Source organism: Fragaria vesca, linkage group LG6, assembly GCF_000184155.1.
Source record: "Fragaria vesca subsp. vesca linkage group LG6, FraVesHawaii_1.0, whole genome shotgun sequence".
Classification (NCBI taxonomy): Eukaryota; Viridiplantae; Streptophyta; class Magnoliopsida; order Rosales; family Rosaceae; genus Fragaria; species Fragaria vesca.
This window is the reverse complement of record NC_020496.1, coordinates 26,900,456-26,924,157: the sequence shown is the minus strand read 5'-3', so window position 1 is coordinate 26,924,157 and position 23,702 is coordinate 26,900,456. Positions and strand designations below refer to the sequence as shown.

Sequence of the window (23,702 nt, the reverse complement as noted above, 5' to 3'; positions counted from 1 at the left end):
NAGTAAAGAAAAAAAAAAAACAAAACACACACACACACACACACACAAAGCAAGTGATTAATTAACTGAAAAGAATATTTATCTCAAGCTCCTAAAGAGACTGATCTCAAAATGTCAAAGATGAGAACTTGACATAAAAACCAAACAAAAAATGAGGAACCAACTCAATTGAAAGTAAACAAAACTAAAACCAAAGATGAGAAACCAAGTAAATTAAAAGTAAACAAAACAAAAACCAAATATATTGCATTAGTATATATAACATAGTACTTCATCACACGATATTTAAATTAACTTAGTACGTTTTGTTAATTAGGAGTTGGTTTGCAACCAGATAATTTCTTTGGCCAAATCAAAGATATTTGTACTTCAATTAATATTCCGTTGCTAAAATAGAACCAAAATTGTTTCACCTCAATAATTAAGAAAATAAACTTGCTCAACCTTGGTCTATGATACCACTACCCTATTTTAGATTGACTTCGATAACAATACCCTTTGTGAGATCTATGAAAAAAAAAAAAATTGAGACACGGTAATGAAGATAAGAGTTCAAAAATTACTTCCCAACCCACAACATCCTCAACAACAACTAATTATATAGAAGACAATCATATATCTAGGGTTAATGGTAATTTCGTGGTTTTTTAGAAACAGAGGGCATAAACAGAATCACACCCACCAAACAGTGCACTATTCATGTGATGTGAACAGTGATTATGAACAGTAAACCATACTTTAGTATATAGTTAAATTAAATGCGCCCCGCCTCATAAAGGTTGAACAATTGGTTCCCATGCTGTAAAATTAGCCATGCGATTTGAGTACCACGTAGAGCATTCAAACACTGTATCAGGGCCGAAGTGAAATTTAAATTCAAATTCACCAAATGGAGGAAGAGTACGCGGACCAATTACATCATCTAGGGATTTACATTGAAAGTTAAGCACTTCGTTGTTTTCGAGATTGTTAACAATACGGACGAAATACTTTCTTCCCCAAACAGGGTGGCTGCCACAATGGAGAATGCAATGCGCTAGGACAAGGAAAAGCAGAAAACAGTAGAGCTGCCACAATGCTTTTCTCATCATTTTATCTCTGGCTCAGGCTTAGAATAAACTATAGGAGTTTTCTTGCTACATCCATGCTTATATAGCGATGAATGAACTTTAATAGGTAATGAAAATAAATATTACTTGCTCATAGTGGCCATTAATTATGTATAAATGCAAAAGTTTGCTCACAATCTTAAGGAAAGAGATCTTTAATTAATTTTTGAATTAAAGAAGATATTCCAATCCATTCAAATAAATGATACATCATGAATCAATGCATTGTCTTGTGTAAAGAGGGTAAATAAGATCAAATAATCCACGTACAGGTAACACTCCTACTACATATTTCAGCTCACACCATAATTGAGCCTATAAGTACATAAAATGTCCACATGCATATTGAAGCAAAAAGCAAAAAAACGCTATGATCCCAAATAAAGATCATATTTTATTTTTGGATCAAACGCACAATAATATGCTACAATACTATGAGTCGAACTCACGACTTCTCATTTACAAGGAGAGACTTATGTCACTAGACCAAAATGGTATTGAGCAAACAAATATCATATTGAAAAAAAAAAGCAAGGCAAGAAAATTTTGTTCTACCTAAAACAGAAAAAAAAAAAAAAAAAAAAAGACATGACCATAAAAACGGCTTATAGCAGAAACGATTGTGGAAAACAAAAGTACCGAGGAGGTGCGTATTTGCTTCTGGAAAGCTTGCTTTAACCGACTGCCAATGAGAGGTACGTGCACTTACTACAAAGGGTTATACAGGTGATACTTGATGCATATCATGCCCATGTCCTTATGAAGATACTTCCCATGTTTTGCTTACTTGCCCCATAGCAGCAGATATTCTAAATGTAGCTCCTTATAATTTGAGCCACAGTCAATTTCGTCATACAAGTTTTAAGGACTAGTTGTTGTCTCAAGCAATGGTTTAAAAATCTCCGCTTATAGCCGATTAATCCACGCCTACGTGTTAGGCGGTGCTTCACTGTTTCCGTCTAGAGAGTTAGAAAACTGATTAATCTCCCGATTGACCCGTTTAAGCGCTAGTCACCGGCTGTCCGCCCGATAGGGGTGAGTTTGGTTTTCACATAAAACCTGAAACCAAACCGAATAAAAAATTCAGTTTGGTTTGGTATTTTTTGAGACCTTGAACCGGAAACCAAACCAAACCGTGGTTTGGTTCAGTTTTTTTTTTGTTTTTCTTCTTTTTTAAAATAATTTTTCTTAAAATTTGTATGCTTTTGCCTTGGTAAAAAATTATCGTATTTTAGGTCTTTTTTTTCTTCCATTACTAGTTTTTTTTTATAAGCATATATAATATATCAATAAAATTTTTGACAATGATTTCTTCAACAAACCAACAATTTATAAACCAAATAGATACTTTGAAAGTTTAATACTCAATAATTTCGAAAGTATTGAGAATTGACCACACTAGCACACCATGAAACCATAATTTTAAAACTTGTAAGTTCATCTTGAACACAACATATAGACTCCATAGTTTAAAGTTCATCCAAATAAATTCCGAATTTTAAATTTTAAAAATCATAAATTTGAATAAAGAAGAGAAAAATAAATTAAATATTAGAATTTGTCATCTAAAGCTCGCAATAATAAGGTCTTCGATTTTAGAGGTAACATATCACTCTCTATACTTTGCATACACGACACCTAAAACATTTCTATATGTACATAAAATGAAAATAAAAAGCAAAATATTAGAAAAGACAAACAGATAATTATATAGAACATAAAACCTAAAAATCATATTGTTCAAATCAAATATTTAATATGAAAATAAAGACAAAAAACGACGTCGTTTTAGGGATATTCAGTTTTTCAGTTCGGTTCGGTTTTTCAAGGGCCGAAACCAAAAACCAAACCAAACTAATTTGGTTCGGTTCGGTTTTTCTTAATTAGGTTTGGTTTTTTCCAGTTTCGGTTTGGTTTTCGGCTCGGTTTTTTTTCGGTTTTTGGTTTCAAAATTTCACCTCTACCGCCCGACTAGCGCCTAGCATTTTTTAGAACATTGGTCTGAAGGTTTACATATGCCAAATGAGTCGTCGTTAGAGTAATATTTTGTTTCTAATTTATGTTTAGTTGAATGTATCCTTAATTATAGAGATTCTTAATGTTATTTCAGATTTTTGTAATCATGTGTCTAGTTTTAACATCCTCATTTCTAGTCGAAAAATTCATTATTCTTTCTCCTTTGATGTTCTATGGTATCTATACGTACGTTATGCTGGTGGTGCATATCAAACCAACTGGAAATCGAGTCATTATGATCATTATTGCAAAAAGACGGCCATGTTCGTAGGGCTAATTCTACTTGGTCAGAAATCAAAGCATAACTATTTTCCAATTGCTATCTTTGTGGAACTAAATAACTGGAGCCTATCATGCCAACTGGAATTGATCAAAGGATTGAAACTCTTTGAACTTCATTTCACCAGTGAGAAAAGGGATGAAGATAGCAGAAAGATAACGACTTTCTAGCATCAAACCTATACAAATACCCACCATGCTTCTCTATGCAAAACATAACAATCACTCGGCCCTCTACACACTCGTAAACACTTTCATTTTCTCATATGGCTGCTTCAACAATGGCTCTCTCCCCTTCTCACAGCTTGGTTCTTCTACATCCAACCTCCTCGGTGAGGGCAGAATCACCATGCGCAAAACCGCAGCCAAGTCCAAAAATGTGTCATCCGGCAGCCCATGGTGCAGTCCTGACCGTGTCAAGTACTTGGGCCCATTCTCCAATGAAGCCCCGTCTTATCTCACCGGAGAGTTTCCCGGTGACTATGGTTGGGACACAGCTGGGCTCTTAGTCGATCCCGAGACATTTGCCAAGAACCGTGAGCTCGAGGTCATCCATTCAAGATGGGCCATGCTCGGTGCTCTAGGATGTGTCTTCCCTGAATTCCTAGCTCGTAATGGAGCAAGTTCGGAGAAGCTGTTTGGTTCAAGGCAGGAGCTCAAATCTTCAGTGAGGGTGGACTAGACTACTTGGGAAACCCATGCTTAGTTCATGCTCAGAGCATTTTGGCAATCTGGGCAACACAAGTGATCTTGATGGGTGCAGTTGAAGGCTACAGAATTGCAGGAGGACCTCTCGGTGAAGTTGTAGACCCTTTGTACCCTGGGGGGAGCTTTGACCCCTTAGGGCTTGCAGACGATCCTGAGGCTTTTGCTGAGCTTAAAGTGAAGGAGCTCAAGAAGATTAGCCATGTTCTCCATGTTCGGGTTTTTTGTGCAAGCTATTGTGACAGGAAATGGACCGATTGAGAACCTAGCTGATCACTTGGCTGACCCTGTTAACAACAATGTTTGGTCATATGCCACCAACTTTGTTCCCGGAAAGTGAAGTTAGAAAGTCAAGTAGTTCATTGATCATTATATATCCTAGCTTGTACTAATGTGCTTAGACTGTTGAAACTGGTTGTTCAATGCAAACTAAAAGTTTATTATGTGAAACATGTCCGAGCTAGAGTAAGCCATTGGAATTTGAATTGAGAAAAACTAAACTGTCCTAGATCCATTATGCAATGCAAGAACCCGGTACGTAGACTGTAGTCTTGTCTTGTATATACGTGTTGCTAAAAGTAAAATGCAATAGCCAAAATTAAGCAGAGCTAATGATCGACTTAATGTGTCAGATTAGAGAAGAGGACACTAGTAAAAAAATCAAGTTTATTTGTCTAAACCATCTCTATTTATAACTAGAAAGAGCTAGCCTTGAATGATCTGATCAAATTAGTAGTGTTTATACTGTGCAGTGTTATCCAGAATTCCAGATTCACAAGTCCGAAATGTAATATGCAGAAGTTGTTTGTCGTAGCATATATAATGATGCATTCGAACGTCCTTCCCTATGTCACCAAGGATATATGGAAATATTCCCCCTCCCGGTAGTAGTACACGACCGATCAACCGCATTTATTTTAAATGATCTAATAGCTAGGGAAGAGAGGTTTGACAAAGAAAGTACAAGAGCAATTAGATTCGAGAGTACTTCACGAGGTCCTCCTCATCTATGTTCTATCAATATCAGTCCAATTAGAGCATCTCCAATGGAGATGTCTTTTGCTTATGTCAAATTCAAAATTTGACATCTGACATGGCAAATATAACTTTGGCATATTTTGACCACTCTTGTCTCCAATGGAGATGTCAAATTTGAATCTTATTTTAACAATATCCTTCTTTTTCAGTCAAAAATAATATCATGAAGATAACATTCTTCATCCAAACCATTACAAATGCTTATATGGGGAAGTTGGAGCAAAACTCAACACTGCTCAACACAAGTAAAAGCTGCTGGGAACCAAAGCTAAAAATGCTTAAGTTACAAAACTGTTGTTTCATTGAACCAAAGCTACTTGAAATCTTCAACATATTAAACATTAAACATTAGACAGTAGGAACCAAACCAAAGCTACTACATAGCACACAAAAACACTTAAAATGAAACTTCATACATAATCAAACATTACATGAATAACTAAATATTGGGAATCTTCAAAAGCTTCAATTGTCACCCTGCAAAATTTTTATCTGCAGCTTGGAATAATATGCTCTTTCCTCAGGGTTCATAGTAGATGTATTCATAGACATAACTCTCATCTCAGCCTCAATCTTCTTACTTTCAAACTCAAGTTTCCTAACTCACAATTTCTCCTTACCAACTTCAACCTTCTCCTTCATAATTTGTAGTTTTTTATCATCTCTTTCTTTTTTCTCCAGATGTAATTTTTCAATTTGTGCTAATTTGTCAGTTTCTTTCAGCTTTCTTTTTTCAGCCTTTCTACCTGGTGGTCTAGATACTGAAATGCAAGTGTTCATGTCTTCCACAATATCTATGTGAGTGCATGTAGTTGAAGAGTTAGATCTTTTCTTACCTTTTTTGTTGTCAAACTCTTGCATTGATTGTATCCATTTTGGTTGGTGCCTCAACAAAACCCAAGCATGGTCAAGAGTGAACCTTTTGTTTTCTTGCTCTTCAAACAATTTCTTTGCTTCTGCAATCTGAACAATGAGAGAAAAAAAAAAAAAAACCTTATGAGCTCCAGATGCTTATAAACTATACTTTGATGAGCAAAGTGAATAATGAGATAAATAAACAAAGTTTACCTTATCTTGTTCAGTCTTCCCACTTTCATTTTTCCCATTTATGGTTGCCAAACATCCTGAAATTTGTTGATCTCTCTCAGTATTTTCCCCCACCGTTGCTTTAACATCTGTTGTGAACGATCGGAATCAAAGTCTTTGTATTTATGGTAATAATTTGTAATTTTCCCTCAAAATGTAGAAATCTTTTGCTCATTGCCTTGTATCGGATCCATACCAACATTTAACCATCCACTGATAAGAAGGTTATCTTCCACTACGTTGAAGCAGAGACCTCTTGAAGCCTTACAGTAGTCGTTTGAGGCACCTCCTCAACAATTTCACACTCTGAATCTTCTGCTAAAAAGTCAGGAAATTGTGAGTATTGAGGATCCATTGATAAGAAGAGGATACTGGAAAAGAAAAAAAGAAAAAAAAGCTAGTAAAAGAGAGTGGCAAATAAGAGATAGAAGTGACTAGATTATATACTGGTTGTGTATTGTTATTAGTTGGGAAGCAAATGAAGTATAGACCCCTAAATTTATTGTTGGAGTAAATGAATTTACAGGTTTTGAGAAGTACTCTGCAGGTTATATGAAGTACTTTGTTAGTTTTAAGGAATATAGTTTTGTAGTCCTTAACGTTTTAGGTTTCTAAGAGGAGTTAATGTAGAATAACTCTACTACCAATTTTCATTACAACACACAATCATTATCAATATGCACACCAACTTCACTGTAGAAGACTAGGAGTTATGGTAGTATTATTAATGAGATCACAAATATATTCTAAATAAGATTTAAATGCTTAAAAGCATTTGAATGGATCATATCAAACAAAAAATAAAGAACTAAAATAAGAGATAGAGAGAGAGAGAGGGCCATGGCATGTACCTGAGTTGTGTAGCTTCCAGATAGCTTCTCATCTGCAAAGTTGCTCAGTAAATGCTCCTCAATTCTTCTCATCTGTAAAGTTGCTCAGTAAATGCTCCTTCATTTTTCTCATTTGCAAAGTTGCTCTGTAAATGCTTTTCCATTCTTCTCATCTACAAAGTTGCTCAGTAAATGCTCACTCCATTCTTCTCATCTGCAAAGTCACATAGCAGTAGTTATTACTACTACATTACACAGGAAAAAGCTCAAAATCACAAAAAGACTAAGCTAACTTCTCTTTACTGCTACTTCTGCTATATATCACTTGCTCAGAAGTAGAACTCAGTTCAGTAGCATTATCATCCAACTCTGAACTCTCTACTGCTACTTCTTTAATTTGTATTGTAGGAACTTGTTTGCTACATGCCACACAAATTTTTTTTCCCATAAACAACTGCAAAACAAAAAAGTATGAGTGATTTCTTCACTTCAAATTAGCCATATGTAGATCCACTAGTGTGTGCAGTTGAGAATTCTAAAAATTCATAAGGTGAGCCTGATTAAAAAACACAAATTAAATGTCATCACATTTTTCACGAAGAAAAGTACCTTGCCATGGAAAGTAGCAAGGGACTGCCTCAGCCTCTTTCTTGTACTCTGAAGCAGACAAAAAACTAAGCATTTGAAACCAGAAACTGAGCATACATGGACAATGAATTATTCCTTTATAGTATGAACAAGAACCTTGAAGAACAAAATTCGAATTTAATCCTCTACTTGCCAGTTAACTCTACTACAACTCTCAGTCAATCTGACAATGGCAATACATAATTTAATCCTCGCTGGCACTATTCGATGATATCATACAGAACATTTAATGTTATCTCCTTGGATGGCATTGGATGACAGATTAAATGTCCAATTTCGATAACACATTCCACAAAAAGGATAATCATTTACTAAACAATATATACGGAAAAGAAGCAAGATAACTAGCCACACATGAAAGTCAAACTCACCTAGACCAGGGTTGTTTTGTAACTCGAGTCAATCAACAAGTTACAAGCATTACAGACCACAGGAACTGAAAACTGGACAAGATAAATTTCCATAATACAAGAAGGCAAGAACAAAACCTTCCAAACAAGCTCTTGTACATTAATGAGATCAGTAGCATATGGAGATACAAGCATGACAAACTGATACCAAAACTAAAACTTAACTATCATAGATAAGACACAAACTACTTGTTAAAGAAAGCAAAGGAACAATTTCCAAGCCATGCATGATACAACTACCAAAAGAAAACCAAAGCAACTAAGTTCTTAACAACACCAAGACCTATAAGCAAAGCATACTTATCAAAGAACATACTGATCAACAACTACTTACTGAACTCTAGCCAAGTGACGTTGCCACAAGTGCTCAACTAAATCTGATTGAAGCATAGAATGTGTTTCCTTGTTACGAATTCTTAAATGGTTGTCGATAAAATCTTTAAATTGGATTGAGTGATTATGTGAAACCAACAACTCATCTCTTTCTTCTTCTTCTGGTTCAACATATTGTCTTGCAAGAGTTTCAAGATCATTGTGTGCAATGCGTTCGGCGCGTTCATCTTCTATAATCATGTTGTGCATTATAACACATGTTTTCATTATCTTTTGAAGAGTTTCACGATCCCAAAAACGAGCAGGTCCACGAACAATAGCAAAACGTGCTTGAAGTACTCCAAATGCTCTTTCTACATCTTTCCTACATCCCTCTTGAGCTTTCGAAAAATTCTTTGATCTCTCCTTGTGGACATGGAATGGTTTTGACAAAAGTGGCCCATGAAGGATATATCCCATCTGCTAGATAATATCCCATTGTATAGTCATGATAATTGATCCTATAATTGACTGGAGGAGCTCGGCCTTCACGAAGATCAGCAAATAAAGGAGAATGTTCTAAGACATTTATATCATTATGAGAGCCAGGTAATCCAAAAAAAGAATGTCATATCCAAAGATCTTGTGAGGCAACAACTTCAAGAATCAATGAAGGTTCACTACTGGAAAATAGCACTTAGGAGACCGAACCATTTCGTCTCCTAAGTGACATATTTCGTCTCCTAAGTACTTAGGAGACGGAATGTCCGTCGACTAAGTTCCGTCTGTTAAGTGTCGTGAGGTAAATACTTAGGCGACGGAAACCTAGGTTCTGTCTACTAAGATCTTCTTAGGCGACGGAATGGTTTCTGTCTCCCAAGTACTTAGGAGACGGAATCATTCCCGTCTCTAAAACTCTTAGGAGACGGAACTAAAAATATTTTTAAAAAATCATTAAATATTTCATTTTTATTATTGAATAATATTTTACTTTTTAGTTTACAATATATTTTTTTTATTTGCTTTTCCATTTAATTTAATTAATTAATTAATTTCTTTCCTAATTAGTTTCTGTTTTTTTTTTCTTTCGGTCTTCTCACCCCAAAAGCGCCACCACGCGCCACCAAAACTACCATCTGCATTGCGGCAGCCAAATACCACCACCGTCATACTATCTGCCCCAAAACCACCACCATGTCGATCTACCCATATACTACCACCACCACACCATACCGATCTTGTCACATCCCGGTTCTTAAGTCAATTTGCGGTTATTTACTTTTGGGTTACTTTGACCTTTTACAGTTTTGAGTAACCGTTTACTACTTGAGGACCCTAAAGTTGACTTTTTCTTCTGTTTGGAATTTGGGAAAACTTTCTTCATGAAAGTTGTAGAGGACGTTATTACGAGTTTGTAGACATGCTATATGTTAAAATCGGAGTTAGCATGGAAAAATTATTAATTAAAAGAGTAAATTTTTGAGATGGTAAAAAAGGGGTAAATTTTTAATGGGTATAATTTTTGAAGTTTAAGTTGTGGATCGGGTGTGGGTAGCCCAACACACCCCTCACTCTCTCTCACCCTCCCTCATTCTTCTCTCTCTCTCCCGTGAGCTCCTCCCGACCCACCGGAGACCCAGCCACTGCCGGCCGTCGTCCGGCCGCCAGGGACCGCCGGACCACTCCTGTTCGGACCCCCACCGTCCCCTCTCTCTTTCTGGGCCAGTGACCGGCCGTGCAACGCCGCCGTCCAAGAGAAAACCCGTCGGAGACACCGAATAGCCTTTCGCCGGAAATCCAACCTCCGGCCACCAAAGTTCGGGATTCTTGGCTCATCTTGTAGCTCTCATCAAGGTGAGTAATCCCTCAAAAGGAATTGGTTTAATTCGATCTTGTTATGGTGAAATGTTTAATTGAAGTTCTAGGGATTTTTGGATGTTTTAGTTCGATTATCCTAGTTAGCCTTAGAATTGGATTAAGTGCTAGTTATGAGAGTTGTTGTGCATGATGAGAGGATTATTCTGCTAAAATTTGAGAAGCTTTGGTCCTTGCTGGAATACGGCTACCGGCCGCCGCCGTCACCCTTAAGGGCAGTTTTTCCTGTTTTTGAGATAGTTTTAATAAGAGGAGTTTATTGAAGTATAGTTTGGAATTTTTGGATGAGTTTTGGTTATGTTTAGAATTTTTCGGAGATTGGAGAGAATGGCGGTTGTTAGGATAAATCTGGCCGTTGGATTTCCTTGATATTTATTTTAAAATGTTAGAATTGAGGAATTAAGGTTATGGTGGAGTTTGGTGGAAATCCGGTGAGCTTAACCCTAGTTAGAGTAGTGGTTTAAGCGGAAGAGATTTGGGTGTTTATTTTCAAATGTTTAATTTTCCAGAATTTAAGTTTGGTCCTAAGCAGATTTATTGTGCCAGGATACGAAGGGAACCTCGCTTGAGTAGTGATTCGGAATTCGTCAGGGTTAGGCCTAAATCAGTGAGTGGACATTTTGGTTTTTAATTAATATGCATGCATGATTTTATAAGTTGCCTATTATATTTTCCAAGCTTAAATTATAATTTCAGCTTTTGAATTGGTTATGGAATTTACAGAATGGTTATGTTTTCGATATGAACTTATGAGCTTGGGTAAGAGTTTTGGTATTTGAATTATGATATTCTTTTGATCTCCGGATTTGAGATTTCTTTAAAGATTTGAGTATTGTCTAATTTATGAAACATGGTAATGATATGAGTTGTTTATTTCATTAAGCATTTTAACGTGTGGGACACGTCGTTGAATTTAATTAATTTTTTTACTCTTTGAATTCTTTGAGTACGGTTGAGAATCATACTTATGCTTTAATTATGAGTTTCGGGGAAACTCACATGGATATATGTTTCTTTATTTATGCCATACTTGTCGGATAATATATTACTAATGCTAGCATGTTGTTCCGCCTTTCGAGGCGATGTGGCTTCCACGTTTTAAGTGGGGTTACTCAAGCTCTTTCCGCCTTCGGGTGATGTGATGTAGTCGACGACATCACGCAAGCCCTACATCCTCTTTGTTATAATAACATGAAGGTGTAGGGAGTATGGGAGTACTATTGCCTGGGAGGTAACCGAGTCTGGGAGGCTCACTTGTATGGCTATATCTGTTTCTTATTTATTGTTGTTGACTTGACTAGCGGGGCTAGTCCATCTTTTTGTTATTCCTTTTGACGAAAGTCTTTATGAATCTTTGTTGTCGTTGAGACTAGCGGGGCTAGTCCCTTGTTTTGGGTGCCTTCTTCTATGAAGGTTATTATTTATCTTTGTCATTAATTTGACTAGCCCCGTTTTCTTGGGATTTTCTTTATGAAAGATTTGTCAACATTTGCATGCAACGGATTTATTGCATATTGGAAAGTGGAAAAGTATTTAAGTTTTGGTTTCTTATCCTATGTTTATTTTCGTCCACTCACTCTAACGTTTTTAAATTACTTTCCCATGGGCCCTTTGGTAATAAATGCCCAGATTGCAGGCTCAGTCTAAGTGAGGTCGGGCGTACATGGATTCGAGGCATAGTCAGAGGCTGCTTCCGCTTATTCTTTATTCATTGTTTTTCATTTAACTCTAGATATGCTCTGATAATCAGTTAGTGAATTAATGTTGGTTATTGTTGGTTGTGGATTTAGTTTAGTTTAGTTTAGTTGAGTAATTGTTATGTTGGGAGATGTGTTGGACTTGGGGAGCAGGAAGGCTCCAGGTGTTGAGGATGGATGTTTGGTTATAGAAGTGTTAAGTTGGATTTTTCAGGTAAGGGTCGTCCATTTTTAAGGAAGGTTATACCAAATTTTCGGTAAATTTTCCTTGAAAGTGGACCCCGCAGGATTTACCTCGGGTTTCAGGATGAAATTCGGGGTGAGTCCTGTCAGATCTGCCATCACCATATCGATCTGCCCCAAAACCACCATACCGATTTGCCCAGAATACCACCACCAAAATCATCTCGATTTGCCCCAAACCACCACCAAAACCATCTCGATCTACCCCAAACACCACCACCGCCGCCGTCGCTACCGATCGCTCATTCTGACCAATAAACACCAAAATCAAATTAGAAAAGACCCGAATTTCCAACGAAACCCAGCAATTGAAATTTGAACCTGTTTGAAACTCTTTGTGGCCGGATCTGCGTCGGGAACCCAACGCGATGTCGATGCCGGTTTGGGCCTTGGAGAAGTCGACGACATTGTTGGTCATGATTTGGAGAAGATGATGGGACGCTGTTCTGGGCTAGGGATTTCGAGGAAACTGTAGAACCCCGGTCTAGGCTAGGGACACCAGACTTGGAACGATTGCAGGGATGGTGGTGGGCGGTTACAGCGGTGGAGGGTGAGGTAGAGGGACATGGACATGAGGCGTGAGAGGCAAAGGGAGAGAAGAGAGTATTATTTGAGAAAGAAGAGAGAACGAGAAAACATACAACAGCAACAAAAAAAGAGAGACCTTAATTGAAAACAACCCAATGTATAATTAAGTTGGCCATGCTTTTGGCTTTTCTCAAGAGTATGCCCAGCAACATCACATGGACCCAAACTTTGATCAAGTTCTCGGTTAAGACTTCCAGTATGATAACCACAAATTGATTCAAACTTTTGTTCAATTTTTTGGCGGAAATGTTAGCCTAAAATTTGGGAACTTAGGCGACAGAATGTTATATATTCGTCGTTTAGGTTATTTTAATTTATTTTTTAAAGAATTTAGCTATATTTTATTTTTTTATTTTTATTTTTTATAAAAAAGTTTCGTCTCCTAAGTGAAACATTTCGTCTTGTAAGAACTACTTAGGCTACAAAACACGATTCCGTCGCCTAAGAAAATCATAATTTTTTTTTATTTTTTAAATCCGTCTCCTAAGTAAATTTTTCCGTCTCATAAGTGTCACTTAGGCTACGGAATTCAATTCCGTCTCCTAAGTGCCACTTAGGCTACAGAATTGTTTCAATTTCGTCTCCTAAGTGTCATTTAGGCTACGGAATTCAATTCCGTCGCCTAAGTGCTACTTAGGCTACGAAATATTTTTTCGTCTCCTAAGTGCTACTTAGGCTACGGAATTGTTTGAATTCCGTCTCCTAAGTGCTATTTTTCAGTAGTGGTTCACGATGATCTCCACGAGAAAACATACATTTCCAAGCAACTGGACAATTCTTCCACTTCCAATGCATACAATCAATACTACCAAGCATTCCTCTAAACCCACGACTCTCACCCATCTATAACAATCTGGAAATATCATTCAAATTTGGTTTCTCAAGTATTCAACTCCAAACACATTAATAACAGCAAACACAAACCTTCTCATAGCTTCAATTGCAGTGCTTTCACCAATTCGGAGATAATCATCCACAACATCTGCCCCAACTCCATAAGTAAGCATACGCATTGCCGTTGTTACCTTTTGCGTGCTGAATCTTTTTTCTGGACAAAATATGAGTCATGAGCTTCTACTCCGGTTAGAATTCGAAGAAAAAGAAGGCGATGCATCCGAAATACAACATCTCCATGAATTGGATTTTTAGCAAAATAATCGTTGTAAAGCGTCTGGTGGCCTTGACATCGTTGTCTATCTTTAAACTTCCGACCTGGAATTGAACCCCAACGTCTTCTTCTTCCATTCTCCAAGTTCTCTTCTAAAAGAGCAATAATTTGCCTATTGAATTCTTCATCTAAGGATGAATCGGCAAGATTCCATAATTCGTCATCTACAGCATCTGAGGATGAATCTGAAAAATTGAAATCCATATTCAAAATAAAAACCAAAGGAAAGAATGAATATGGCAAAGGAATGGTTTTTGGTTCTGGGTTGGTTTTGCTGTTAGTGATGAGAAGAAAGAGATAACGAAGAAGACGCGAGAAAAGGAACCAATAAAAAAAGAAAGACAGTTTGTGAGGAGGCTGTCAAATTTGACAATCTCTTACCCTAATGTCAAATATAGGTGGATATAACATTTGGGTTGAAATGGATTTGAGCTGTCGTTTTAGAGCTGTTGGGCTTATGTGGCAAAAAAAGCCTCTCCATTAGAGATGCTCTTATGTCTGACAAATTAAAACTCTAGAATATTATCGTCATAAACCATAGCTTCTTACCCAAAAAAAATTGCTCTCAGTTCATGGTTAAGTAATTGAGACTTCTTGAGAACAAAAATTTAATATTTTAATCATTTCTCATGTTCTTTTTGGCAGTGTAAAGTGATCGTAAACAAACTTTCATTCATAAAGCGAAGCTTACACATAGATTCATACTTAGATAACATAGATCCATACTTGGATGAACATAAATAGAAATAAAACAAGCAAATATAAACAGCCAACCAAACATCAAGCAAATCCAACCGGAATCCAGCCCAAAAGCAAGCCTAGCGGAATAGGAACTCGAATTTGTCGTCAACGCTGACAACTGAGTCATTGCGTGACACAAGACCATCACCGAAGCTTCCACCAAGAGCCGATACAACCACCAAAACGTCTCATGTTTGTTATGCAATGATAAGAACAAGCTAGATTCCTGCAAAATTGAAAAATATGAAAATGGTGAATCTTTGTTATTTTCTTGCCTAGATTATGAGTTTTTTTAATTGTTCTCTCTTACGAAATACTAGTTGCCTAGTTGGGGTTTGACTCTGGCTACGAGTGCACTACATTATTGCTTTGATATTCAAGCAAATATGGATTTGGGTTGATAACTTCTCCTTAGTCACATTTTTGATATTGCGATCGAGTAAACCCAATTGGATAATTAAAATCTTGAAGTGTCTTTTCTTCTTTGATCAAAAATATTTGGTGTAAAAGGATATGTATGAGCTAGATGCGCTTTAATCAAAAGTTATACTTCAAATCAAAGCCTCTGTTCCTTCTCCCAATTGGGGATCTTATACTTTATCCCACAAGTCCCAAGCCATGATGATGATCAAGAAAGGCCTACAATTACTAAAGTTTTTATAATGTCTTTGTAATACTTTAACAGAGATAGATTTAGTCCATTACAAATTACCCTTCATAACCGTTGCAATGATCTTTATATAACCTTTTGTTGGCTTAGTCAAAACTTGAAGCCCTGTTCAAAAGAAAAAAAGAACAAAAAAAAAAGTCAAAACTTGCAGTATTCAACTATTCATGATGGATAAATAAACAGGGCATAACAGCTAGCATTGTGACAATGTCTAATTTGCCTTCTAATGGTAACTTCAGCAAACTCTCTATTTTAATTTTTAGCTATTTTAGAGAATGTGTTTAGCTTTTTTTGATATTTTCGGAGCTCCAACAGACTAGCCAAAGTTTAGCTATTATGACTATCTCGCTAGCTAAATATTGAGATCGAGATGACTTAAATGAGGCTAGCTATAATTTAATACATTCATTATAAGATATTTTACGTGATATATAAATATATTTAAACTATTTAATCATTTTTTGAAGAATAATGTTGATGTAATGATAGCTAAAATAGAGAGCATTGATGCAGCCGCATGTCTAAACTGGCTAACCAAAATAACTTTCTAGCTATTTTAAACTAAATTTAACTTAAATATGGCTAGCATTGTTAAAGTTGCTCTAAGTATTTATATATTAATGGTAAATATTTGATAATTCAAAGTTTGAATTATCAGTTCACTAATACAAAATTATTCAAAAGGTTATTCAAAAATTCTCTAAACTTGTGTGCATATGAATATTAACCTAATGTTTTCCGTTTATATATTTTACTTTTACATACATATATATGTTGTGATGTTATCCATTGACATGAAGCAAAGTCATCTAAGGATAGTTGATAATGTTTAACGGTAAACCAGGACTAATTGCTGGAGTTATTTTGTTTAGGAGATTATTTACCAAAACAATGAGACACACAGTTGAAGATGTTTCCTTTCAAATCACTCATCCCCCAAAACGTGGCACGTATGAAGAAGAATGCATTTACTTTGACCAGAAGAGAAAATGTAAGAATTTTATGCGTTTTACCAGGAAAGAAAATGCAAGAACTTGATGCATTAGCAATTAAGGTTGTGAATCCCATATTAATCAAAATTTAAAATATGTTAACAGTCTGGCCCTAGAGTATTATGGACCTCCACACCTCCAATTCGTTTGTCAGTTGCAAAATGTGCAGTGACAGACTATTACATTCTGTTCACTTTTTTTCTATAAATGAAACATAAGATTTGCAGCAGAGGATTTCTTCAAGAAATGAGGGCAGATTGTGAAGTAAACCCTCTCAGGACAAAGCAAGATTTGCAGCTTCCCTTCCCTCCTGTTGTAGTGCTCAGTTGACTCACTTTTCTCTTCTCTCTTTCTTTTTCATGTTTCCCACTCTGCTCTTGTAAGCTTAATCAAATAAATATGTGTTGTTAATCAGCTATAAATGCCCCCATCTCTGTTCACCTTATTTTTGCTTTTCCTTTACTGTTTCTCTCTCCTTCTTCTTCTTCTCTCTCTCTCTCTGGTTTCCTCCATTGCAAACCAAGCTTCTTCCTTTCCAGCTTGCCAAGGCCCCCTCAAGGATTCACAGAGAGAAAACACCCACCAACCATTTTACCCACCTTTTCTTTTGAACTCCTCTCAAAATCCACCCAACATTTTTTACATATATAAATTCTCTCTCACTCTCTCTCCATCAACTCTACATTTTCCCTTGAAAAGATTAGATTTTTGTCTGGCCTTACCTCCCCCTTTTCTCATTTGTTTATGATCCTCTGAATTCCTTTTGGCCCACTTGAGGCCACAGCCCTCCTCCTCTACTTGCAAATTACTCCTCTCTTCTCCTCAACCTTGGCTTTTTGGACATCTGGGTTTTGGTGGGTTTCTGTTATTTCAGGTCTACATTGGCCTATCTATGCTTGTTGAGTCTCTCTTGGATAAAAAGGAACCCCCTTTTTCGCTTCTCTGGGTGCTCAAGGAAGAAGATCAAGGGGGTTAGCATAGATCCCTGCAAAGGTAAATGCTTTCTTCTTTTGAATCATGTTTTGGATAGAATCACTCAAATTGTCTCTTACTTGGATCATAAGTGATGCTCTTTCAGATTTCACTCTCATTGTTTTGATAAAGTTTGGATTTTTGAATTGTAAATTGGGTGTTTCATGGATTTGAGCTTGCTGCTTTATACTTGGAATCTGGAATTTAAAGGGGTTGTTTCAGTGTGCTAGTGCGGATTTGCTTCATTGGTTAACAGATATCCCAGAAGAATCACTGCGTTTGGTCTTGTTTTCACTGTGGTCCTGTGAAACTATTAATGCCAATGTAATCAAACTGCATAGTGTTTTCATTTCTAAAATCAGGCTGCTTAGTTTTGTGCAAGATTTTCCTTTGCTGGTAGCTTTAGTTCATCTTTTGCAGTATGCCTACTAATTGAAACTGAAGCCAAGAATCTAGCCTACAATCTGATATCTTCAGACATAGTTTAACTGGATTTGTTTATCATTGTGGAATTTCAATGTGACAATGTTACATAAGAAAAAGGAGGTAATCAGTAAGCCACAGAAGTATTGCCTATGTCTAGCTTATTTTGCCTCCAGGGTTTTTCAGCAAAACATATCTAAGAAATTAACTTTCAATCTCTGATCTTTCTCAAGTGCTTCGAGTAACTTCACTTGTTTCCCCTGTCCAGGTTGGAATGTCTTGAGTTTTTTCTGGCACTGAAAGGTAGAGCACCCAAGCTGAGTTTGATATTTAGTATTCAGAGGATCAGCTATGTCGTCTGAGAGTTCTTTGAATGTGCAATTATCAAAGAAGATATTGGGTATTAAACTATGGGTTTTGATCTGTATAAGTGTTGGTGCATTTATTATTCTGATCCTATGTTTCTTATCTATCTGGGTGACATTTCGGAGGAAATCTAGAAGATCTGTTGACAAGTTTTCAGTCAACCAAATACCAAATGTCCCTAAAGATATCAGGATTGATAGGGTGGGGGCTCAGAGTACGCATGACCACCCTGATAATTTATTTGTTACTGTGCACGATAAAGCAACTGATAAGAATTCAGAGAACATGTTTGCTCATTTGGGTATGAGCAAATCAAGTGACCCTGATAACATGAGTCAGTGCAGTTCAGTTTATCACCATGAGAGGGCATTTAGTTCACAATCAGGGGATGAAGGAAGCTCCGGGACTGTGCGAAAGCAGTCATCATTGTCACATGGAGGACTTGTAACGGCCTCTCCTTTGATTGGTTTGCCAGAAGTTTCTCATCTTGGCTGGGGCCACTGGTTTACTCTTAGGGATCTGCAATTTTCTACAAATCGATTTTCTGCTGAAAATGTACTTGGTGAGGGTGGATATGGGGTTGTTTACAAGGGCAAACTGATAAATGGAACTGAGGTGGCAGTGAAAAAGCTTTTAAATAATATGTAAGGATAGAACTCAGCATAATGGTTTACTTAATTGGAAGCATGTGGGAAAGCTTTATAATTGCTTTTTTGATCTATTATATAGGGGGCAGGCGGAGAAAGAATTTAGGGTTGAAGTGGAGGCCATAGGCCACGTTCGGCATAAGAATCTTGTGCGGCTGCTTGGTTATTGCATTGAAGGAGTTCACAGGTTAGTGTGAACTTTTTATTTTAGCATGAAATTATTTAACCTTGTATGCTTCCTTTTTTTTAAATGAATTTAACCTTGTACGCAGGACAGTATGTCATGCTAGTATAGATTAATTGTAATGTTTTCCTGTATCTGTCTTCCTAGAGTGCTTGGCATTTGGATTTTAGGTTCGTTTTATTGTACTTACCAAGTTGTTTTCTTCTGCATAGGATGCTGGTGTATGAATATGTGAATAATGGAAACTTAGAACAATGGCTGCATGGGGCCATGCGCCAACAGGGCACCCTTACTTGGGAGGCCCGCATGAAGGTGATTCTTGGTACCGCCAGAGCGTAAGTAATCTTTGAACTGAAAAGATCTTGTATGGCATTTTTTCTGCTTTAAGTTTAGGTTCTCATTGATTCATATAATGGATTGAAATCCCAGTCGTTCGGATCCTGCTAGCCACTAGGGCACGATATCTTTCACAGTATTTTCACTTGTGAGTTAATTCTAAATAAAAGCTTTAGCATTGGTGCAGATAATTTCTGCATACAATCTGTTATCATGTTGCCTACAATAATTTGAGAAGAAAATTTTCAACTGCTGAGAATAATGGTCCATCTTGTAGTTCCATTGGGACCTTAGTGACTGTAAGATTCAATTTTTAACCAATCTGAGTAATTGAAAATCATGTGCATATTGATTTGCAGGCTTTCTTATCTACACGAAGCTATAGAACCAAAAGTTATCCACAGAGATATAAAATCAAGCAATATTTTGATTGATGGCGAGTTCAATTCCAAGGTTTCGGATTTTGGATTGGCCAAACTCTTGGATTCTGGAGAAAGTCACATCACCACTCGAGTAATGGGAACATTTGGGTATGTGATTGTTTAGGTACCAAGTCATGATAACTTATCTGCGATATATTTCTTGATAAGAGCATAATATCTGGTCTGTTATGCAGTTATGTGGCACCGGAGTATGCTAATACTGGCTTGTTAAATGAGAAGAGCGACATTTACAGCTTTGGTGTCCTCCTGCTTGAAGCAGTTACCGGCAGGGACCCCGTGGACTACAGTCGGCCTGCTAATGAGGTACACAGTTCTTAGAAGCACTGTCACTATTTCTGAAATTGTCTGCCTTCACATCCTCATGATGCAGAGGGTGAGTACTGGTTATCATATGTTTTGCTAGTATGTACAAAATTTTAAGAAGAGTTTCATGATACTCATGGCAGGTGAATCTTGTTGAGTGGCTAAAACTGATGGTAGGAGCAAGAAGAGCAGAGGAGGTTGTGGATCCAAACCTTGAAGCAAAACCCAGTACACGTTCTTTAAAACGTGCCCTTTTGGTTGCACTTAGGTGTGTTGATCACGATGCAGAGAACAGACCTAAAATGAGTCAGGTTGTGCGTATGCTTGAAGCTGATGAATACCCATTTCGTGAGGTATCAAACTATCAATCATCATCTTCCTACATAAATTTTTGTTGCTTTATTTTATTCTATCTGTTTACCATGAGACTGCTGTCTTATATGTGGAGTAGGTACAATCACCTTTGGAATTCGTGTTTGATTATTAGATGTGGCAGAGAACATGACCTTAGATAGTGTAGAGTGGTATACTACTAGGATTGCTGTTTGCCGAGTCCAATTAGTTGGGACTTGGGATCGTATTCATTGTTTTTTCCATTGGTATTCTTGTATGCTTCCATTTGATCTGGATTTGTTAGTTGAGTAGGATGTTTAGATTTGGTAAACCACTGAATATGTCATTGTTCCCGCAATTCAACAGATGATGCCAAATGGAGGCTCAAGTATCACTTCAGTTTTTGTTTTTGTTTTTGTTTTTTTATTGTGTGTGTGTGTTTTGCCACAGATTTAGTGATTAACTTGTCCTGATTGTATGCGAAAATACTCATTATGTTGTGGGGAAGTCATAGTGCAGTTGGTCATCAAAATCTGGATGGTATTACTAATCTTATTTCGGTAACTTGGCATTCAGGATCGGAGGAACAGAAAGACTCGAACAACCAGCATGGAAATTGAATCTCTGAAGGAAAATTCTGTGTCAGGTGACACAGAAAACAAGCTAGGGGATCTGGAGAGCCAAACAGCCGAGACAACTCATGCATAGGACTGACAAACACATAATCTTCTTCACCTGCCTGAGCTAAAGCTTTCAGTAACCCTTCAATATTACATATACATCTCAAAAGTGTCTTTTCAGAAGAATTTTTTTATTTAAGAGAGGATTTGGATTGGAGACTGCCTGCTTTGATCATGAAGCATTGAACCCTGATTCTTCGTGAATGAAGAGGGGTACACTCCGAACTCCATAAGCAGGGAATTTTCAGAGAGGGAGAGAGAAAGAGGCCCCTGTTGTACAGACGTTTCTTGGGGGAATCAGTGAGCTGTCCATCTCATACATGATTGTAATTCTTTCTCTTTTCCTCCCTCAGATTTTCACTTGATTACTGTTCTTCAAATGATGAATGGCGTTACTTTATTTTTTCACTTTTCATTAATCTTGTTTTTAATTTATCATTTTCTACCAGAAAACAATTCGTTGTTGAAATTAATGATGAAGATGATTCCCCTTTCTCTCTTTCTACAGTTATATGTCATGCTCTTTTACCACAGTACCATGATGCTTGCTCCATGCTCCATGTTCTTGCTTTCTTCTTTTAGCTTTCTTTACATACACAGTTGGTTCAAAGTTTTTGAACCATGACACCCTGTCTGCTAGGAGACTATGTTTCACAACTAGGCTCTGGTATTCATGATGAACTATGATATTGTTGGTATTGATGTATCTTGTATTAGGTTTAACACAGCACAGTACTAATCCTTGAAAGCAATCAGAAAAAGCTACTTTAACTTGATGGCAAAGTATCTGTGTGACCTTTATTCAGAGGAGGAAGAAGTAGCTAGTAATTATACATACTGTTGGGTCAGTACTCAGTTCAGCATGAGAAAAAGGCTATAATATGGATCGGAGTGGAATGGGAAAAAGGTACCCGCTATATTTGAAATTGGGGTTGTCCAGCTTTTGACTCTTTGGTTCTAGACATTTTAACGGTCATCTTTGGATATCCCATCTTCCAGCAAAGAAACAATTAATTTGTGGTTGGAAATATGGATGGCAATGATTTTTGGTCGCTGCTGGACGGCAAAATATATTTTAGGGAATGGAGCTCTTCAGTTTTATTCTAAACACTGTAGTATGGAGCGTTTTCATTTATTTTTTATTTTTTATTCATTAGTGGAAACATCAAATAGATCAAGGATGAGCTTCATATAGTCGAGGCTAGTAAAGGTTTGCGGTTTCGGTTTTGGTGGTCTTTTCCATCACTCTAGGGTCTTCAACGTTGAGAGGAACTGCTAGTAAATATCAAAATTTAACAAATGCATGCATTATATGGAAAATTCTGCTGTTTGGTGTAGCATACCTTGCAAATTTCATGACCAAAAATTCAACCAAGCTATACCGTTCGGTATGCCAGACAAACCCGCAATATATAGTTAAGATGGACTATCCAACCTAGAGTTGATTGCAGGAAAGAAAAACACATTTTCTCTTACACTCACTCCACGAGCCAAGGTGGAATTGTCAAAGGCAACTTCCGGTCTAAAACTTTGTCGTTCCACCGGTCTCTATCTCCCTAATAATCTCTCGGCAGTCGGCACCTAACATCGACTTGATCTTCATTAGTATATCTGGCAAACACAACTTGGTCTTCCATACCTTCTTCAGTACCAGCTTCAGTACATGTATGTTTATTAGATGCCGTAAGCGTCAGAGCCGGTAGAAGAAGCGAGAGGATTATGCGGACTATATATATTGGATGACTGAATATGATGAAAGATGGTTAATTAGTTGGTTATACCTTGTTGTATGATAATATTCATATATATGATCCATTAATTTCTCTGACCTCTCCCTCGGCACCAAGGAGTGGCAGCAACATGGCGGCGGCAACCACTAACAATTCCATTGATTCTTAGTTTTGAGGCTGAAAAGGCTAGCTCGTCGATCCAAATGAATCATGATCTTCTGGCATTGTCTCTAGCTATTCGCCCCCCGCCCCAAAACTGATCCCGAATGGAATAGTTAGGAAACCCCAAACGTACCTTACTCCGCCCATCCCGAAAGGAATTCTGATGCTTAACCAATTTCCACTAGATACAGTACTATTAATTAACTACTAGTTTCTCTCCAAAAAAAAAAAAAAAAAAAAAAACTACTAGTTACACCAACTCTTTAACGCTTTCACTATCCTTGTCCATTATTTTGATTCATGAAAGGTACTTTGGTTCACTGTCCTCCCTCTATACATACAGTCATATAGAACAAAAGTAGGGAGAAATTATAAGCACAAACCAAACGACTAAAGAATCCGCACGCCACAAAATTAATAGAGCAGAAATGCTTACGTTTAGGGTTGATCATCTCCTAATCAATATCCTGCTCTGGATGATATATCATATATATATGTTGAAGTGCCGAGAAACCATGCATATGTTACGACATACGAAAGTAGTATTTACAACTACTACTACGTAGGTATATATGTGTACTAATTGTGATTTGTGTATGAAATTTCATTATTCGCCTTGAGTCTCAAAATCTCAGAGATCTCGATATGCATGCGTATAAAATTGCAGCTAGCAGATTGAGAAAGCACACTGAGCTAGGCACTAGAGTAGATAGTAA

General features: G+C 37.0%; 1 protein-coding gene and 2 pseudogenes across 1 annotated transcript; 2 read left to right on the top strand and 1 right to left on the bottom strand.

Annotated features, from left to right (window-relative positions):
* The first annotated feature begins 3,670 nt into the window (after positions 1-3,670).
* LOC101309069 lies at positions 3,671-4,449 on the top strand (annotated as a pseudogene).
* A 4,002-nt stretch (positions 4,450-8,451) lies between these two features.
* On the bottom strand, positions 8,452-14,872 carry LOC101290794 (annotated as a pseudogene).
* Positions 14,873-18,134: 3,262 nt separating this feature from the next.
* Positions 18,135-21,389, top strand: LOC101308781 (probable receptor-like protein kinase At2g42960-like). Its single transcript, XM_004303827.1, has 7 exons — positions 18,135-18,812; positions 18,898-19,002; positions 19,212-19,334; positions 19,695-19,865; positions 19,952-20,081; positions 20,225-20,434; positions 20,991-21,389. The coding sequence occupies exons 1-7, from the start codon at positions 18,154-18,156 to the stop codon at positions 21,120-21,122; spliced, it is 1,530 nt and encodes a 509-aa protein (XP_004303875.1). The 5' UTR covers positions 18,135-18,153; the 3' UTR covers positions 21,123-21,389.
* Positions 21,390-23,702: the final 2,313 nt, after the last annotated feature.

Bases quoted from the DNA above. Each gene is read 5' to 3' on its own strand.
- LOC101308781 (XM_004303827.1), top strand. From the start codon at position 18,154: ATGTCGTCTGAGAGTTCTTTGAATGTGCAATTATCAAAGAAGATATTG. The intron at 19,335-19,694 runs GTAAGTAATCTT...ATTGATTTGCAG, and splicing joins ATTCTTGGTACCGCCAGAGC to GCTTTCTTATCTACACGAAG. The intron at 19,866-19,951 runs GTATGTGATTGT...TCTGTTATGCAG, and splicing joins CGAGTAATGGGAACATTTGG to TTATGTGGCACCGGAGTATG.